At 39.8% G+C, this 20,063-nt stretch overlaps 1 protein-coding gene across 3 annotated transcripts in view; it reads right to left on the bottom strand.

The window, feature by feature from the left end:
• Positions 1–39: 39 nt before the first annotated feature.
• Positions 40–20,063, bottom strand: part of spegb (striated muscle enriched protein kinase b) — a 38,928-nt gene continuing 18,904 nt past the window's right edge. For 2 of the 3 annotated variants that reach the window (XM_085249047.1, XM_085249046.1), the window contains exons 16-41: positions 19,028–19,234; positions 18,807–18,930; positions 18,274–18,446; positions 17,682–17,794; positions 17,339–17,507; positions 17,153–17,249; positions 16,848–17,048; positions 15,231–15,288; positions 15,036–15,113; positions 14,736–14,908; positions 13,661–13,687; positions 13,380–13,532; positions 12,965–13,007; positions 12,806–12,874; positions 9,992–12,722; positions 9,723–9,875; positions 8,873–8,989; positions 8,308–8,475; positions 8,093–8,215; positions 6,911–7,075; positions 5,870–6,629; positions 5,518–5,757; positions 5,196–5,419; positions 4,464–4,539; positions 4,121–4,270; positions 40–4,031 (exon numbers count right to left, since the gene is read on the bottom strand). In XM_085249047.1, the coding sequence (XP_085105173.1) occupies positions 3,779–4,031; positions 4,121–4,270; positions 4,464–4,539; positions 5,196–5,419; positions 5,518–5,757; positions 5,870–6,629; positions 6,911–7,075; positions 8,093–8,215; positions 8,308–8,475; positions 8,873–8,989; positions 9,723–9,875; positions 9,992–12,722; positions 12,806–12,874; positions 12,965–13,007; positions 13,380–13,532; positions 13,661–13,687; positions 14,736–14,908; positions 15,036–15,113; positions 15,231–15,288; positions 16,848–17,048; positions 17,153–17,249; positions 17,339–17,507; positions 17,682–17,794; positions 18,274–18,446; positions 18,807–18,930; positions 19,028–19,234 (6,845 nt within the window). In that variant the 3' untranslated portion in view covers positions 40–3,778. The remainder of the gene's footprint in view (positions 4,032–4,120; positions 4,271–4,463; positions 4,540–5,195; positions 5,420–5,517; positions 5,758–5,869; positions 6,630–6,910; positions 7,076–8,092; positions 8,216–8,307; positions 8,476–8,872; positions 8,990–9,722; positions 9,876–9,991; positions 12,723–12,805; positions 12,875–12,964; positions 13,008–13,379; positions 13,533–13,660; positions 13,688–14,735; positions 14,909–15,035; positions 15,114–15,230; positions 15,289–16,847; positions 17,049–17,152; positions 17,250–17,338; positions 17,508–17,681; positions 17,795–18,273; positions 18,447–18,806; positions 18,931–19,027; positions 19,235–20,063) is intronic. The other variant, XM_085249048.1, reaches the window with a different exon arrangement.

Here is a 20,063-nt window from a genome sequence, read left to right on the forward strand (position 1 = left end):
GCAGTTTTCAGCCAAGAAGATGGCAAGTTTTCCCTTATATTTGTCACATTTCCTTTATTGTTCTTAATCTTAACAACTGTCATGCCGTTTCCATGCCAGATTCAAATGTTTCACAGATAAAAAGCAGAAGCCGTAACAAATACAGTCACTCAATAAATAAACAATTTGCAAAAGACACACGCACACAAAGCGGCCACAGTCATATTATCAAAATAAAGAAATAGTCATTCTTTTTGACAAACTACAATCTCTGTGAGTCTAATATCTGTCACGAGGCACTGCAACACATTCCACAAAATTTTAAATACAAAATGTAGAGCGCTCTTGTGTCGTCTGCTTACAAACAGCTGTCATTTCATTTAAAAGATGAACAAATAAAGTTATTATAAATTGCACAGACATTTAGGATTTAATGCAACGTTGCATTTCATGCAGGACTTGCATGTTTTCATTCAGGTTTGAAACAATTTCCTTAGTGATTATACTCTGCATAGGAAAAGGAGCCAAAGAAGACAAGAGCTGCAGAAGGGCAGTATTTATCTAGCAATAGCATTAGACAATAAAGCAATAGTGAAATAATTTCATAGGATTACCAACTACTTGTCAGTTAATACACAGTAAAACAACTCATGATTTTATGTATGAAGCAGCTTTTAAACACCCGAAAAACTGAATCTGTCCACAAATGGATCTAAACTCTCATAAGTGTTACACTTTGAGTTAAGTGAGCAAATCTGTGCTTGATATCAGTACGTATGAAAGCAACAGCATCAAAAATCAAATGTGCTGGTCTGAAAACTTAGTTTACCCCCAAAGGGGAAAGCATATATTATAAAAAAGCAAATTAGCCTTTGATGTGCCATAAAATGATAGAATCTGTGTTCAGTTTAGTGCTAGAGCCAATGTGCTGACTCTAAGAGGACAGATTCCAAACAAATGTTTGGTGTTTTATTATATTTTTTCTCTGAAAATAAAACAGTTACAGAGCCTGGTTTTCATAATTTACTGTGTATATTATATTTAAAACATATATTTAGATCTGCATATTTATGGATATCCATACTTAAATATATCTTTTATAGACAACTTTTTCTGGCATGCCCCACTTGAGAAAGTTTACATTTCAGTTATTTCAACTTCAATGAAATAAATGAGTGAGTAGAGTAGATGCACAGTTGTATCTGCAAACTCTTTCATTTTTTTCATAAATAATATTGATTCAACTTAGTTTCACTCCATATTTTATAAAGCCACCTGCAGTGGCTCTAAGCCCCATAATTGGGGCCTGCCCCACATCTTGAGAACCACTAGATTTTCCAAAGGTTTTACTTCTTGTGATCCGATGTTTATTATGGTCTTCAGGGGCTCATATGATGAATTTATGCTATTAGTGCTTATGGTGTCTTGTATGCTTGTATAGCATGGAAACATATAATTGAGGTTATACATAATTTAGGTTCAGCTTAATGCTAATTATAACGATTTTATGTCTCTTTATATATTAAAAAAAGGTTTTGCCAGTTAAGCCTACATTCTTTAAAAACAATGAAGCAAACTGCTTTCTCAAAGCAGTAGCTGTTGGTAATTAAAAACACTAAAATAAGGACTAATACACTCAGTAACGTCTATTATTTAATTTTTATTTTTTGCTGATTAATGCTCTTCAAGGGCACTTTGGGGGACCGTGATACCCCGGTGAGTTCCTAAAATGCTTCAGTTTCCCTTTCATCCCCTGAATTTTTTCAGATGTGATTAAGTGTTTTTGATGTTAGTAAAACTTCATTACACATGTCGAAAGTTGTTTTGTAAAACTCAGATATGAGTATCTCTTTGTGGCTTAGGTATCTCGCTGCGGTTTGAGTAAAAGAGTTTACTTTAAGCCAATGACAGCTTATCTGTGGTGAAGAAACGAATGCCTATTTGCCCTGCAAAACTGTCCACATTATCACTGGGAGGAAAACAGTTTTATATGGAAGCTCAAAGATGACAACGGGATAAGAAATTTAAAAAGTAAATTCTGCTTTTGAGAATGAGATCATCATTACCGTGCTGTCTAAGAACACAAGGAAAGGGGAAAAATGCAGACAAGTGTCCTATTCTAATAGCCCTTGTAGAGAAGCCACCAGAGTTTCCTCTTAACTCAGTACATATTTTTAAAAACAAACAAACAAAAACTTTCTGGAACTGCTACAGTCTTTAAAATCACTGAAGTGCCAACAGCACCATCATACCACTACAATTCCCTAAACTCGTTTGTGGGTTTGGAGAGTGACTTTTGTTTAAATCAAGGACACAGAATTAGACATAATTCAGTGCATTTACAACCCTCTCTCCTTACCTTGGCTTTCATTAATGCTGTTTTGTCAAAGCTGCAGACATAGCTGGGTTACACACAAGGCATTGTTCAGCATCTGTGCCCTGATACTCTGGACTGTGGCCTTTATGAGACAGGACTGACACTCCGAACTCATTTTTTGACATCCAGGGTAAATGTTATGTATATTTTACCCATCACCCATCCATTTTCTTAACTACTTATTTTGGCCTGTGGGAAGAAACATCTGCAGGGATACCCAGAGAAACCCCAAACAGGCTCAGGCAGAACACACAAAGTCCACATAGAATGATGGCAGATTCAGACTCAGAACCTTGTTGCTGTGAAGCAACCATGCTAACCACAGCTCCACCTTGCCAGTCATTTTTCTTACTCCTAAACTAAACTTAACCAGAAAATTCATCCATACCTCTTTTTTAGTGCTTATCCAACGTGGGTTTGTGGCACACACTCTCACATCTACTACTGTAACACACTTAAAATAGCCAAGTCAACCCATGCAGGAACATGGCGAAGATGGGAATTCCACAGAGAAAGTCAAAGACAAGGAAGTTTGAATGTTCTTGCTGTGAGGGGACAGTGCTACCCACTCCACCACCACACCCAAAACAAATCAGCAAATGAAAAAAACAACAAAAAAACCCCAAAACGTGTAGTAAACACAAAAGTTTCAATCTGACGTGAACCTGGGTCTCCTACCACTGCTACACCTCCATCCTAATATCTAATATCTCTGAAACACAACTGCTACCTCTCTGTGGCCAATACCATCCCTGCCTCTGTGCAACAGAGAGAAGATTCTGGCAGCATCTGACAAAAAACAGCATTATCTGATGCCATGGGATGATAATGCATTAAAAATTCTGGTCAGGAAACATTAGAATGTCAACTATAGACTACTATTTTAGATGTGCTCCAGTGACAAAGGTGTCAGTTGTTTCAATATGTACTTTTAATTGTGTAGATTATCCCTTATTTTAAAGTTGTGCTAAAAGCTTTTTGCTGAGGAATTAAATGAGGTTTTCTACTAAATTATGGCCGGTGACCACACTGTATTTGTTTTTCCTCTCTTTACAATGTTCAGCCAACAGTAAGAAAGGAATTAATTCAAAAATGTTTGCAAAGTTACAAACCTTGAGGTACTAGCTTGAAAAGAACAGCCTGCCCTGTATGAACAAGGTTCACGGTATACAAAATGCAGTCAGGCTCTTTCAGAGAGTTCCTTAATGCATTAGATTCTCTTTTAGAACCAGATTTGAAATAGAAATTATGTTTCTGTAGATCACAGCCATTGCTGGTTTTGTGGGTTTTTCTTCTTCTGATCAAGTTCAAGTCAGACCTGGAGGGACCACCTCACTGTAGCCTCAAGTTTTATCTCGCTTGGATGTTTGCCCCCCATTCCCACCACAAAGTCCTGCCACAATGGTGTGGGAGTTCTCTTCACTAGGTGACAGGTGCAGTGGGTGATACTGGCACATTCGGTGTGGCAGGGCTAGTGGGGGTTTGTGGCGAGCTCTGGTAAGACCGCAGGAGAACTTTGTGCTTGGTTGCCACCTCCGCTCGCCTGCGCTGCTGGTCAGCCAAGAATTCCTTGAGACGGGTGGTTGTAAAGGTAAGAGTTTGCCTACGAAGGCGCATCAAGTAGGCATCTTGAAGCCAGGAGTTGCTGAAGCAGTCCTTGATGGATGGACGGGCCCTGTTGAGCATGACAAGGAGCCAAATATTACAAATTGGCAATACTTTCAAAGTACGGCAAAAATGAGAAGAATCCATTATTCAGCTTACCATGGGTAGCTACAGAGGATCTTTTTAAGAAACAGAGAGGCACTTTGGGACACATTCTGGTAAAGTTTAGAGAGATCAAACTTTGCTGCCTGGATTCTGGCTTCAGTCTCCTGAGGATCATTATCCATGAAAGCCGACCTGCCGCTCAACCTGAAAAATCAGGAGGAAGATTTCATACTACCAAAAGAAATATATAATAGAATAATACCTAAAAAGTCTTGAAATTAAAAATACAAATGTAGCAGACCATTCTTAATCATAAGCCTGATCTTTTATAAAGAACACAAATATATTTCTATTTAAAGAGAACTCAGAGGGTGGAAGCTGTGAAAGCAATACTCACATGATGAAAGTAAGCACGCCTACACTCCAGATGTCAGCTGGTGGGCCCACAACATCCCCTTTCAACATCTCTGGAGCTGCAAGAAAAAGGACAAATTCACGGCCTTTATTATCTGTGTGTACAAAGAGCTTTCATTTATCACTTTGACTTAGATTTTTGTTTGTGTGTGTTATAATTTCTTTTCTGATAAATGGCCACAGTTAAGATTACATAACGTACACAAAGGTTTTTTATCTATTTAAAATGCTTAAGAAAACTATAATATATCTATTATAGTTATAATATATCCAAAAGACAAAGTCCATATTTAAATGCACAGTTGTTATTCTTTAACCGCGTTGGTTTAAACTTAAAAAGAACAGCATTCATTTTGTAATATGCTGAAGGTTTTCAGATGAAAATAAATTCAATATTTGCTCCCTATCAGCTCTGTTTTAGTCTTCATCCACTTATAAGTAAAATATCTGTCGTTTAAACTCTTGATTGCTCTGCTGTGTCGAGCAATTAGACAGAAACTGTCATGATTGGTGGTTCTCCGCTCTATTTAATTTCAATTCCATTTTCATTATATAGCGTCAAATCACAGCAGCAGCTGCTTCAAGGCACTCTCATGGTTTTGAGCCTTTTAAGTTGAACTCAAATTAAGGAATTTATTATCATAAGATTTTCTATAGTTATTATCGTCATCATTGTATTATTTCCATTGCACTGTTAAAAAACAAAAATCCTTACATATGTACTCCAGTGTTCCAACAGGAGGACTGAATTGCTTCAGGAACAGAGGGTTGTATGTCTGAGCACTGCCAAAGTCAATGATCTTGATGACATTCATATAGGTGACAATGATATTGTCCGGCTTGATGTCCAGGTGGAGGATGCGTCGAGCGTGGAGGTAGTCCAAACCTTGGAGGATCTGCACGACGTAGGTTACCACATCGTCCTCCGAGTAACGGAATCTAAGAGACACGATTAAACAGCTTCTTAAGCACTCCAAGTAGAACAGTTTAGGGCACTCGTTTATGGATAGTGCTAAAAATGGCCTATCTAATCATACCTATCAATAAGGCTGTAGAGCAGCTCCTTCCCACTGCAGTACTCAGAGATAAGCACCAGGTAGCGTGGCGTGACATAGGCTTCGTGTAGAGCCATGATCCTTTCGTGATGAAGCGACTTGAGAATGTCATATTCCTGCAGCACTGCCTGCTTGTTGTCTGCCTCATATGGAACAATCTTAGCCATGAAAAGGTTGCCTGTGGCGTTCTCCCGACATTCACGGATCACACCAAACCGACCTCTGCATGAGAAAGCAATGATATAAACTTCCAATGGAAAAGCACAGAAAATTCTCTATGTCAATTATAAATAGCTACTAATTCAGACCGTAAATGTTTTACAAAACTTATCACCTTGCTTTCTCATCCATGAATGTATACGGTTTCTGTGGAACTCCCTGACGCAGAGATCCCTCTCCAGGCTTCCCCAGTGGGGTCCTACGTCCTGATGGCGTGATCCGTCCTGATGGAGTGATCCGGCCAGATGGGGTAGTGTGAGTGTCCCCTCCTTGCAACACTGGTGTCAAGCTCTGCACCACCACCACAGGTGGGGAGATGGTTGCGGGAGTGACTGAAGGGGTGGTAGTTGTTGGGGTGGAAGTAGTTTGGGAAGGTGGAGTAGCACGAGCAGTGGCAGCTGGCACATACATTGGCACAGATGAAATAGGTTTCCCTATTATAGGTGCAGGTGGTGGAACAGGGGATGGAGGTTTGTTGGTCAACTGGAGGACAGTATGTACTGGACTCTGAGGTTTGGGTGGAACAACAGGCGGGGGTGTCAGCTTTGTCTGGGGTTTGCTCACACTGATGCTAATAGAGCTCTTGGCTTTGGCTGGTGTGGCTTGGGCAGTTGTTGTGGTCTTAACAGGAGCCGGCTCTGCCGGGGCAGTACTAACAGCAGGACTGATGGTTACTGGAGAGGCAGATTTAACCAAAGGTGGAGCAGGAGCTGATGTTGATGGAGGGGCAAGTTGGGCATTCGTCACTGTTGTGGATTTACTGGGAGCTAGTTTCATGGGAGGCACTTTCATGGATGACATCATTACAGCAGGGGGAGGAGGAGAAATTGCAGGAACAGTCTTCACCACTACTGTGGCACTGGATTTAGCTGGTTCTATGAAAAACAAGAAAAGGCAAGAAGCTACTTGATTTTATGCAACAAATACAACACAGAGGTTTGTTTTACCTCAAGTGGAGTCGAATAATTTGTCATATATATTATTCCATCAAAAACAAAATTATACACATAAAAATATAACCTTCTATAATGAGCTGAGCACAACAACAACAACAACAACAACGATAGATACAAATGTAAATCTTTCAGTTTTGAAAGTTCTTTAATTGTTTCATTGATAAGGGTATGTAAAACAATTGAAGGTTTTCTGTAAATACCTGAGGCATCCATGCTCAAGACCTTTGAGAGGTTGCTGTAGGGGCCCTGGCCAGCTTTGTTGACACATGCCACCCTGAATCTGAAGGAGCCCCCTGCTGCTAAGTCAGTCACATTGTAATAACAGTCTGCTATCCCAGTGGCCACAATCAGCCAGTTGTTCTCACCTGAGGACAGATGTGGAAGGAATATTAAGATCACTTGCTTAAAGTAGCAGTATGAAATTAAATACTCCCTTTGACTGAGGTTTTTTGTCTTTATTTAATTTAATTTTAAAAGACATGCTCAAGAGTTAAACACAAGTACACCTAAAACACATTAGTGTGTCTCCTTATGATACTTGATCAAGTGTTCTTAGCTTAAAGCCTATATCAGAATCAGAAAGACTTTATCCCCAAGGGCCAATTAGATATGCCCTAATATGCCCTAATGAATACATGGCAACCAAATAGAGATATACAGTGTCTGGGATTCTAGTTGCAATTCCTCTTTGTCACTCGCCATGTCTCATGAAATATATATGCAATACATGTGTTTTTCTGTGCTTGTTTGAGACCCAAGTTTGTTCAGTGTAGCCCTTTCAAAACCTTAGTTTTAGGTTTTGAAAGGGTTACTTAGGACATCGTCTTGATGCATTCTCAATCATGCATCTCATCATTGAAAGAGGCCTGTGGACACTCTTTCAATGATGAGGATGTACACATCCTGGACAGGGAGGAACGCTGGTTTGAGCGCGGAGTCAAGGAGGCCATTTCTGTGAAAAGGGAAAGACCATCTCTAATCGAGGAGGGGGCCTAAGGGTACATCTTTCACCATCTTACAATGCTGTGATTGCAGCCATTCCCCAACTCTCTGTGAATGGTACTCATGGCCACTGATCAGTGGTCTTTGATCAATGGTCATGAGAATTTGCATAATTATGATGAAGGTGACCTCCCAGCCCATTGTTCCTTCAGTGGGCTGGTTTCACCTATTATGCAAATGTACTGTTTATAAGAAACCTGCAGTCAGCTGAGACTGAAGAAGTCAGTTGGATGAGTATCGAAACGTTTCTCCCACTGAAAACGCTACATCTAGATGAACAGAATCAACTTTTGGAGAGTTACTTAGGATAGGTCTAATAAATCTAACAATGGATGTACAGCAGTGTTCATCTAGATTACAGAATTATTGCAAACACAGACCCTCTGCTCGCCTCTCCAGAGAGTATGTGCAGGGAGCCATTGTGTCTGAAGGCCTCCACAGAACCAGTGCAGTGTTGTTGTACTTCTGAGGAATCTCTGGGGTCCCAGGACGGTTGGGCAGGCCTGTAAAACAAATATATTAGTATTACTAGTAATACTGTTGGGATAAAGTAAATGTACTTCTTCAAAGACTCAAACAATGTCTCATTTCTTACGTGCAAGAGATATTGTGCAAGAGCTTGATACTGAGGCCAGCGGGTTCGTAGCCACACATTCATAAACCCCTGCGTCCTTTTTGGTGGTCTGCATTATCATCAGCAGCTGCCTCCCATCAGGACAAGCAATCATATTCATCCTGGCATCAATCTCTAGGGGCTTCTTGTCTGAGAAAGCACACATGCACAGGGAGGGAATTTTGAAGGTGAATATTTATTTCCTTTTTCTTACCTACCCTTTTCTTACTTGCCCTGTGTCAGGTTGTAAATTTGAGCCCATTTATGCTGCTTAAGGATACCACTCCAAAGAACATGATACTGGCATAACAACTCATTCAAGAATAATCTCAGCTGTTTTACCTACAGCAACATTTATGTTCACTGTATGTAGCATTTGTAATTACATCATATTTGCATCAATATGCAACATAATGTGTCTCTGCACTCATGGATGTTAGAGGAATTATGCAAATTACTGCAAAATGCAAACAGAATGATTCTATTCACATGCACATGTATTACCCTCACTAAGACACTACTGTTTATTCCCATTAAAGATCCTCACCTTTCATCCAGGTAATGTGTGGGTGGGGACTTCCAGCTGGCAAACAGCTGAGTGTCACTGGATCTCCCTCCAGCAGCACATGATCTCTCAGTTTGATATGGAATACTGGAGGGAAATCTGGAAGTTGAAGACATTACAATAATTAATCGCATAAATACTGTATGATGAAAGGTAAAACTAACAGTTATGATTATGAAGTAATTTTTTTAAAAATCTGAAATTGAGCATATCTGAGGCCTCAGCAAATACATTTCTGTACATCCTATTGGCAAATGTCATGTATAAAACCCTATTTACATCATAATGTTAATTTAAAATATAACGTGTCTCAAGATAACTATTAACTATATGACTAATATAGCATGTCTGTGGCTGTTGTAGCCTTTGCAAGATGCTTTACAACCCACTGCCACCTTGTTATTTTAATGCTGTTTTTGGCTTCTTTGTTGCAAGTGATGGTTACATTTTTTTGTAATGGGGTCTTGCTGCTGCTTTTTGTGCCTGAGACTTCCCAGTCTGACTGAAATACACATTTTGCTAAGTAACTATATTTTAGTGAGAAAAAATATATTTCTTAGTCACAAGCATTTTGACCAAGCAGATGGAAACTGTCACATTCTAAAATACCACTATTGCACGGTGACAATAATGTCACAGATCCACTCTCTGCTGGTGATGTTTGGTTTTATTTCTGGTCTGGTAAAGAAAGTGAAGTGTCTGCTGGCTGTAGCTTCGTATTTAAGGGCTACATATAAGTAAGTGGTCTTCCTATTAAAATAAAAAGGAGGCCCATACTAAATGTCATCATTGCCTTACCCAAATACTTTATGCACACTCTTATATAACTTACCAGAAGCCAGTTTAGAGTATTGACGTGAACGTAAGGAACTACTATCTCGAGAGATTGCTGTTGGTATGTCAGGCTGTGACACTGTCTTATCTCGCCTCCCTCTAGTCAGGCCCCATCGATCCCAGCGGGATCTGCGCTCAGCCTCCAAGCCTGCTACAAGAAAAGAAATAGGAAAGAAAAGCTTCATAAATTACATCACTCTTAAAAAAGTACAACAGATAGTCCTCTGGTAAAATATTGATTCAAAATGGAAAGGTAACTGGACATACCCTTTGCTGTGTCTGATTTTAGGCTGGACATAGACTCTAGAGACTCGGTTGAGGCACCATTAGTGGCCTGAGATACTAGCTGGTTCTGAGGAACTTTCGTTGCACGGCTCTCTGATGTTGAACGACGAAGCATGGAAAGAATGGGTGTCCTCTTGGGTTCCTTGTCTTCTGATGCTCTTCTCTCCTCTGAGTAGCTGCGGATTCTTGTAGAGATCCCAGCAACTGTTGATTCAATTTTCCTGCGCATTGCCAACACTGGAGATTCATTTGGTTTCTTAATCTCTTTTTCATCATTTTCCACCAATCTATCAGTTCCCCCATCCATTCTTGACATCTCTACTTCTTTCTTCTCCTGAGACCCTCTTCGGCCCAGAGTCCAAGAAAGCCTACGTCTCGAGGCAACAGAATCATCTTCCTTCATCATTTCCTCTTTGCGCTCTGTTGATGGAGTCCTCTTCAAGCGCATTGAGAGCCTTCTCATAAAGCCTTGGTCCTTTTGAGCTTCACGAAGATCCTGGACTGACTTTGACTTCTCCTCAAGTCTTCTTGGTTTTAATTCTAAAGGTGCACCCGTTGGCCCAGGTCTGTATATCTCTTCACTTTTCTCTGTAGAATCTGCAGCAGCTTGTAATCCATCATCTTGCTTTGAGCGTGACAGAAACTTCAGACTTCTGGTGAGAGAAGATTCACGTTTTTTAAAGCGTGCCTCAAAGACCTCTTCAGAGGTGATATCCTGTAGGTCTGCTCCTGCTGAAAGCCCTTCTTGGGCTGAAGAATATGTAACAGTCTTGGGTGGAGTGGGTTCTTTTGTTATCATCTCTGGTGATGCTACTCTGGAATATACAGCAGGGTGCTCAGTGGTTGAAACGGTGGCTGGCTTTGGTGGACCAGGTATTTCAGAGCTGGCAGGGGAAGATATACCCGTTGATACTGGGGATGATGAAATCGTTGGAGTAACAACAGGTGTAGAAGGGCCTAGCGGTGGCTCACTGAGTGGCTGAAGTGTGGGGACCATCATAGTCTGCATTATACTGGCATATGCTGAAGTCCTTCCATCTGGCAGAACAACTCGAGCAGGAAGCGAGGGTGTCGCATACGTTGAAACAACTTTTCCTGGGGAAGTGGAATATTCTTGTGTTGGTCTCAGCATAAATGAGCTTGTGGTTATTGTCACCTCAGGGGATTTCTCAGGGATAGTTACTTTCTCTTCTATATGTTCTATAACATCTTTTACGTTTTCCTTAGTGTTTGATTCAGTGACAGTATCAACTCTTTCCTCTTCTTCTTTCATTAACTCTTCCTTTTCTTCATGCTTCTTTTCTCCCTCTTCTTCCTCTTCCATTTTCTCTTCTAATGCAGGACTTTGGACCATAGAAGGAGGTGTAGGAATTCTCTGACCTACAGACTCTGATTCCATCATTGGTTCTTCTGAAATACTCATGTCCTTCTCTGAGAATCCACTGGTGCTTGATCTCTCATCAAAATTGCTATCTGTGGTCAGCCCTTCCATCTTTTCACTTATAGTCTCATCTGGCTTTATCTCTTTTTCCATAAACGATTCCTCACTCTCAGTTTTGGTTGGACTTTCCTGCAAAACCGACTCTGGTGTTGGCGGTTTTGGTGAAGGCTCCCTGGGAGTCACTGGGCGGGAGTCTAGCTTGGTTTGCTCTGTTAGAGATGACATAGATATAGCTTCTTTGAGCCTTCTCTCTTCTATCTGTGCCAAGGGAATCTCCAGAGGCGCTCCTGAACGGCGGTGCAAAGGTATGGGTTCTGAATCCCCCTGACTGAAAGAAGTGCTTTTGCGCAAAACTTTTGGTTTAGGAACTTCATCCCTTGGGAAATCACTGGATGCAGCTCTTGTTAGTGGAGGTGGGCCCAAACGGACTGTACGAGAATACCGATCTGAGGACACTGCACGTTTTTCATCTCCCATTCCTAATGTTTCCAACAGAGGTCCTCTCAGTCCACTCATCTTGTTGTCCACAGAGCCACCACGAAGCAGTCGTTGCCTCATCAGCTCCAGTTTGAGAGCATAGTCTTCTTGGCTCATCTTGGCAGTTCCTGGGCTGGTGCTCCTTTTTGGTAGTTCCATAGAGACAGCTTTCTTCAGAACTCTTCTGCCATCATCTTGACTTCCTTCTCCAGGTGCTTCTTCTGGTGTAATCCGAAGCATCAATGCACTATCAGCTGAGCCACCACGCCTTAGCTCTCCTCTTCGTCGTCCACCTTCTGGTTTGTCTGACTCCATGCTTGAACCCCGTCTCAGTGGTTTTCTAGACAGCTCTGATTTTTGGGGCAATTCAGCAGGTAATTCTTCCTCATCTGAAGAACCCTTTTCATTGGGTTGTGATGATCTTTTCCTCAGGCGGCCTTTGCCTCCCACTTCAAGTCCTTCTTTATCCATTTCTTTAGGATCACACTCCATTGCCTCCTGGCCTTGAACAGAAGACCCAGACCAGGTACTTGCTCCGTTCTGCTTCCCTGCCTCCTGCTCATCAGTCTGAATGTCATTCAGTGACATCCTTGATCCAGAGAAGTCCATGTTAAGTGGCATTGGAATAAAAGGTAGTTCATCTATGTCCTCATCAGAATCAGAGGAAGATGATGGTGGTGGCGAACCCTCTTTAAGGTGCCTGGGAATTGCGATGGAAACATGGCTGGAGGAATCATTTAGCAATTCGGGTATGGACCTCATGACCATTTTTGATTTATAGCTGATCAGAGAACGCTAAAAAAAGGAAAATGTGACAAAATAAATACCACAATGTGACCTTGGAACATGCAGTAATAAAGAATTACAACCCATCTCACCTGCCACCTCCTGCGAGATACAAATTTCTTTAAGGCCTCTGTACTTATGGCCTTCCCCTTACTAAGGGTCTGTACAATAAATGGACATGAAATTTAAAACAAATAAATGAGAAATGGGACTTTACTAAGAATTGCCAAATGGATATCACTTATTCATACCTTGAACCAGGGGTGTCTGAGACATTCCCGCGTGTCTGGTCGTCTAAAATGATAAAACAAATATGAAAACTGAAAATAAATAAATCTGCAATAGGCTATGTGATAAATAAGTATCAGACAAAATTCTGGAAATGCTGAAACAAAAATCTTTGATTTTAATTTTATTAAATTCAAGCTCAGTACAGTGAATAAAAATAATATGTAATGACAAATCTTTATACTTCTGATCATTAACTCAGTGTTGTTGACTTGGATATGACTGTTTTCATAAATTATTATATTTGATGTATGACATTCGATGATACATAATAACTGATGACAGTTATCCATCAAGTCAGGATTTTACTGTGGTTGACACATAACTGTTTGCAAGTATTGAAACTTGGACTAAAAGAGATACAGCGGTGTTACTCACAGTCTGTCAGCCACCAGCAGCTTTATGATGAACCCTTTAGCTTCTCGGCAAAGATCGGCAAACATGCCCTCCTCAAAAGCCACGTTATAGTTTCTGATGTTCAGTACAGAGCTGCGATCATTCTCGCCAGCAAATGGAGATACACCGGTGAGACTGACAAGAGAAATAATAGCATTTAATAATAACAAACTTAATAAGAAACTTAGATGTAGTCCTGACCAACACACTGAAAAAGGTTTTTAGCATTATGGAAAATTGAAACTAATGAAAAATGTGCTTACCACAGATATGCTATTACTCCAACAGGCCTAGAAAAGTAAAGAAAAAATACAGTGTTTAAGATCAGGACATTAACAAATATTTGTAAGTACTGTATTTTAAAGCTTTTCTACTGTGATAGTCAGATTAGGGAAAACAGCGGAATGACCAAAATTACTGGAACCACCATGATCTTATTGGCTTTGAAACTGCTTTGGGACCAGGTGTACAACTACTCACATACAGCTGCTGTCTTAAAAGCAAAAGAAAACAGAAATAAGAAAGAATCAGTCTGCCCTCTATCTGCTATTAGTTTTCAATTGAATGCAGTCAAGCTGGAAATTAAATGCAATGTGTTTGTGCTAACTTGACAAACAACTGTGATAAATCCTCCAAAACTGCTAAACTGTTGCAGTCAACATAGACAGAAAGTCCCAGGAGGAAATTCAATTCAGAGTTCTCCCAGAACCTCATAAATGTGAAACAAAAATGTAAAAATTCCTTCACAAATAGTGATTTAGTTGTTGCAGGATGGCAACAAAATGACGTAGGGAATTGGCAACTTTGTTTTCTTTTTTAAATTTACTGTTTTAAATAAAATATAGGGTTCAAAAGCAAGGCAGAGTTGGGGTCTTATTTAGAAAATAAAACCAGAATAGAACCAGCTGGCAACCTGTTGAGCGTAGTCCGCTGTTGCAAGAAGATGCGTCACAGACAAGTTGCACTCATCAGTACAGACAGTCTCAGATCAACTGAAATGTGTTGACAATGTGTCTATTTTTTTTTTAACTAGATAGCTGCTATTTGCAAACCTTTGGCCATCTTGTTAGAGAGGGATATCAGTTAGCCTGAGTCGGACTGTGATTGCTTGGAGACAGGTTGCTACCCACCAGGACAGATATAAGTGGTTGACCAGAGACTGAGGGCGTTGCACGTTCAGCCTCTGGGCGACCAGTTGGTCACTGCAACTAATTGCAACTGGGTTTCAACAAAAAATAAATACATAACAAATCAGTGCAATCATTGGGCTACCTCTGATTTTCACTAATCGCATGGAAGGTTCTGTCCTATTTTTAGTGTAGTGTGACTGAGTCATACCATATATCTGTTGCTTTTGACACGGGGCTCTGATTGACAATTTCTGGTGCAACAAATTCTGGGGTGCCATATTTGCAGTACTGAGCTTCATCAGGTGTGATCTCCACCGCGTTGCCAAAATCACAGAGTCGGATTTGATCACCATGGGGGTCCGCCATGAGGATGTTTTCAGGCTGATGAGAGAATTAGGAAATAATATCTAACCCACTGTCTGCTATGAAAGTGCAACTGATCATTTAAAAATAACCTTCTGACACACAAGATGATGGAAGTATAGATTGAGCACTCTTATTTATCTACCTTGATGTCCAGGTGTATGATGTTCGAATGATGAAGGTAGTCCAATCCTTCAAGAAGTTGTCTAATACATGAACGAACCTGATGGTCCAAAAAACCCCAAAACAAAAACAAAAAAAACAGAAGATTTTTTTGATCAGATAATAAGAAAATATAGATAAAAGTAGTATTTACTTAGTGAAAAATTGGGATCCTTACATCAGACTCCATTACTGTCGATTTTCTTGTAAATCTGTCAAGCAGCTCCTCGTGGCATCTTTAACGATCAGTTAAGGCATTTCTTTTTGTTAAATTAAATGCACTTTGTAACAAATTATTTATTATGTTATAACCAGTGTTGGGCAAGTTACTTTGAAAAAGTGATTAATTATAGTTACTAGGTACTTCTTCAAAAAAGTAACTGAGTTAGTAACTGAGTTACAAGATTCTAAAAGTAATTAATTACCTAAAAAGTAACTATAGTGTTACTTAAAAAATGTTTAACCCTCTGGGGTCCAGGGTATAATTGGCCATTTTTAACTACTTTTGATGTTTCCTCCACATTTCACCTTTAAAAACTATTTACTTTGCCTTGTTTGGTATCATTCTTTTCAGCACAACCTCACGTGTCTGAATTTACAGTCATGTTTTCATTTTGACATACTGTATTACCACAACTGATCTAGAATCAGACAAAAAACATAAAATCAGAGTAGAAAAAAGTTCTGTTTTTTACTGTAACAACCACAAACATGTTTATTGAATCATATTTCATAACTTTAAATGCAAATATAAATTGTCAATTTTAAAATGCACAAGTTATTTGCAGCCATTTACCTTTTACCCTTTTTTCTTTATAACCATTTCAAACTATTTACAGAACAATCAGCTGTTCTGCATTCAATAAGATGTCACACAAATTATTTGTGCCACTCCAAATATTTTTGTCCACTATAAAGGAAACATCACAGCCTGATACCTGCAGGTCTGACAGCAGCAGGTGTATCACTCCTGTTTCTACCTGGAGACAGCAGTCGCCTCATTGTTCTGACACACAACACAAAACTATCCACAACACTACACACTAACTACACAAGACAACACATTAACTACACACTCCAAACACGCTAAACGTCACAAATCTCTCACATCTCAAAACTCGCTCTCTCTGTTTTTCCCCTGTGTTTTTGTTTGTTTGTTTGTTTTTGCTCATAAGCAGAGAGCGCTTGCTGCGCTGTCCTTAGACAGCAAACGTGACGAAACTATTGAAGAAAAAACGCCGCGTATATATTGTTTATCATGACTCTGGTTTTACGTGGCCTATCAACACAATTTAAAAACTGGTATATATCACCTTGTTGCTTTGTCATCTTAAAGCGGTCATGTGATTGGCTTACCATGACTATTATACTCTTCCTCAGTCAAACAGCAGCACTCATGCGATTGTTGTGCGAGAAAGTGATTGCCGCCCACGGGAGCGCGCGCAGCTGCTTAAAGCAGTAGGGCCCAAATTACTTACAGCTACTTCCGTGCAACTGATATAAGATGCGGTAAGCTGAAGGCAGCTTCAACCGTCTGTTTGTTGAAAAATAGTAACGCGACCACACTGCATTTTCTTGTTAGTAATGGTAACGGAGTTGTAACGATAGGAATAGTAATTAGTTAGATTACTCGTTACTGAAAAAAGTAACGCCGTTACCAGTTATTCCCATCACTGGTTATAACGCATTCAATATTAAAATATTCTTTTAACATAAACCTGGTATATTATACTAAGGCTAACTGAGTACTCAGCATCAGAAGGTTTGTTTTCTGACTGCTTTTAAATGTGGATACATTTCAGTGATGATGACAACAGCATTCTTCTTCTCAAAGGCATCATGAAAGTAAAGCACTCTCTCGTGGTCCAGCTTGGAAAGCAGCTTCATCTCTCTCAGAGCGGATGTCTTCTTCTTGGCCCGCGTGGAAATAAACTTTGCAGCGTGCTCCATCTTGTCTGCCTTCTGGGTCGCACGTTTCACATAGGAAAAAGCACCTCTGGAGAAACAGTTCATCAGTTTCATAATTTCTTATTAGTTGAAAAAAGACTGTCAAATAACAGTGCACGTCAGCTGTGGGATCTTTTCTTAAAACCGATTTACCTTCCAATTTCCTTGTGGATGTCATAGTAATCAGTCAGTCGGCGCATTTTCCTTAGAATAGTTTCCTCATCGTCGATGGGATCTTCTTTACTTTTAGCTACAGCAAAGATAAAAGATTAAATGAGTTCCATCAATTTGTTCATTCAAGAGCCTTTGACACCTCAGACAGACAGACTGGCTTCTTACCTTCATGAACGGTGAGTTCAGCTTTACAGGATACAGATCCGGCTAAGTTCCTTGCTGTGCAGGTGTAAACCCCAGAGTCTTCCGGACGAGCATTTAGAACCACCAGGGAGCATTCATTATCATCGTACACAAACGTGTAATGACTGCTCTCTGACAGCAGGATATCATTCTGAAAGCAAATATGCTACGTTTTACAGCGGGTCGTCTTGCGTTTGCTAAAAACTCCCTAAAAACTCTTATGGTTATTTCCCATTTCACTAATTTAGTTAACAGCACAGAGAAACCAGTAAAGAATAACTAGTCATGCAGGGCCATTGTATTAAACACTATAATGGATGGAAACCTTGAACCACAAGATGTCAGGGATGGGTTTGCCCTCCACAACCACAGCAAAGCGAGGGGTATCCCCAGCACAAACATCCAAATCTTCCATAATGGTCTCAAATGTTGGTGGAGCTGTAATGACAGTACAAAGTTCAATTAATTTTGAGGCAATTATTTGCAGTTATTTTGTACTTAGTCTCCAAATATGTCCATCACTAGAATTCTGAAAGCAGATGTCAGAGATGATCTGACTGAGAAACTGAGGGACTACTCATGCTGATACAGCAGAGATCTGGACTCACAGTAGGTCCACCCTAAAGTACACTTCATCCTCCTTTTTGACACTAGTTCAGATCATTATCATGTTGTAGACCTGATGAATCAACACCAGTGAATAAACCCATTATAAACATAAACTCCTAAGGGAACATGTTAACTGAAGTCATAGGTCTTGCAATCTATTTTCCTTAATTCTAAACAATCCGACTTCTTTTTGAAACAGTCGCCCCCTGCTGGCCATTAGAGAGACTGCATTTCAACAAAAGCTTTGCTTTTAAACCCAGAGACTATGTTCATAATTTATATGCACACAGTCTACCTGAAATCTATACCTGCCATCTCCACAATGAATTTGCAGCTGTCACTGCCATACTTATTGGAGGCCACAAACTCCATCTCTCCAATGTCAGCGCTCTTCACTTTCAGCAGCTTCAGCGTGTGCTGGTCGTCATCTGGCATTGTCATCTCATATAGGCCTGGCTTGTTGGCCAGGACCACTCCTCTCCTGGGAACAAAAGCATTTTCAGTCAGGTCAGATACTTATAGGAAGGAGGGCAGCAGAGTGTCACTGAGTCAGGACATAATAATAGACTTTCTTAACTGCTCTGGAATCCTGGATAATCACTGGGAATAAAGCAGCTGCCTCTTTGCATACTGTCATACTGTATTTATGCTTCCCAGTAACAGTACATGTATCCTGTTATGTACTAAGTCAGAAAGGGGACAAACGGCACTAGATTCTCTCATGCGACAGGAATATGTTTGAATTTTTTTTCTTTAGTGAAATTAAAGTAAAACTCATTCATTTCCTTGAGTTTCTCTTTTTCTAAAAACAACAAAATGAAGTGTATTGACAGAAACTAACCTTTTCCAGATGACTGAAGCATTAACATGATTGAGAGTCATTGAGATAGTGACCGACTGGTTTTCCATCACATATACAGTTTCTGGCTTATCGATAATCACTGGAGCCTCCTGCACATAAGGACCTGAAGACATAAACCACAGAGGTAATATTTAACAGATTTGTTCTGGATGGATGGATGAATGGATGGATGGATGGATGATCTATAAAGTCAAACCTACCTCTGTCCAGGAGCTGCACTGGGTCAGTAGCTAGTGAGGGCTTGCTGAAAGCCTTGGAGGTGATGGTGAGTACCCTGAAAGCATAGCGCACACCTTTGGAGAGTGTTGTGATGGTGTAAGTTGTCTCCTTCAGGCCTGAAGCTATAATGATCCACTGGATGGAGCCTAAGGCTTGCTGTTGGATGGCGTACATCAAAGAGCTGGGATCTGGAAGAAAAAAAAAGGCTTTTGATTCAAAATGCTTTGGGTCAATGATTCCTTTTTATATCACGCAGTATATGAAGTAAGTACATAAAGTACAACATGTAAAAACTGGAGCACCTCACAGTGTGTCAGTATGTTATTTTTAGCATTTATTCTTGATGTTTTTTCATAATGAAATCTGCTGCTTGTTTCAGTGTCCCAGCTGTAAAACCAGAGATGAGTAAGTCTTACCCAGAAATGAAAGAACACATCACACTCACAGCCTGGCCATTTGTCAAACACTTTGTTTTCTTTCATTCGGACACATTTGGGACTACAATTTACAAAATGAATATTGTGAAAACTTAAACTTAAATAATAAAATAAATAAATCAGTAAAATCATTAAGTAAAAAATAGCTTAGCTTAATAGCTTATCCAACATAACCTTTTCCCTTCTCCTATTTTATTTTTATGTTTTATGATTTTGTAAACTGCCTGTTTTTATGCTTGCTTTGTTCTGCTGTGTACAGTGTCCTTGAGTGTTCTGAAAGGCACTTTTAAATAAAATGTATTATTATTATTATTATTATTATTATTATTATTATTATTATTAAGACAGAAAAGTAGCAAATGAGACCATAAACACATCATGTAAATCTTATACTGAGGTCATAAAACAGAGAAACTGAGAAATGGGATAATTTGCTCATAGTCTTTTAGACCAGCAGCCCCCAACCTTTTTTGCACCACGGAACATTTATGTCCGACAATATTTTCATGGACCGGCCTTTAAGGTGTCGCGGATAAATACAACAAAATAAAACCAGTACCGGTACCAAATAAAAAAAAGA

Source organism: Mchenga conophoros, linkage group LG16 (assembly GCF_057382185.1).
Source record: "Mchenga conophoros isolate Kocher_MC1m ecotype Shallow Benthic linkage group LG16, M_conophoros_male_GT1.1, whole genome shotgun sequence".
Lineage (NCBI taxonomy): Eukaryota > Metazoa > Chordata > Actinopteri > Cichliformes > Cichlidae > Mchenga > Mchenga conophoros.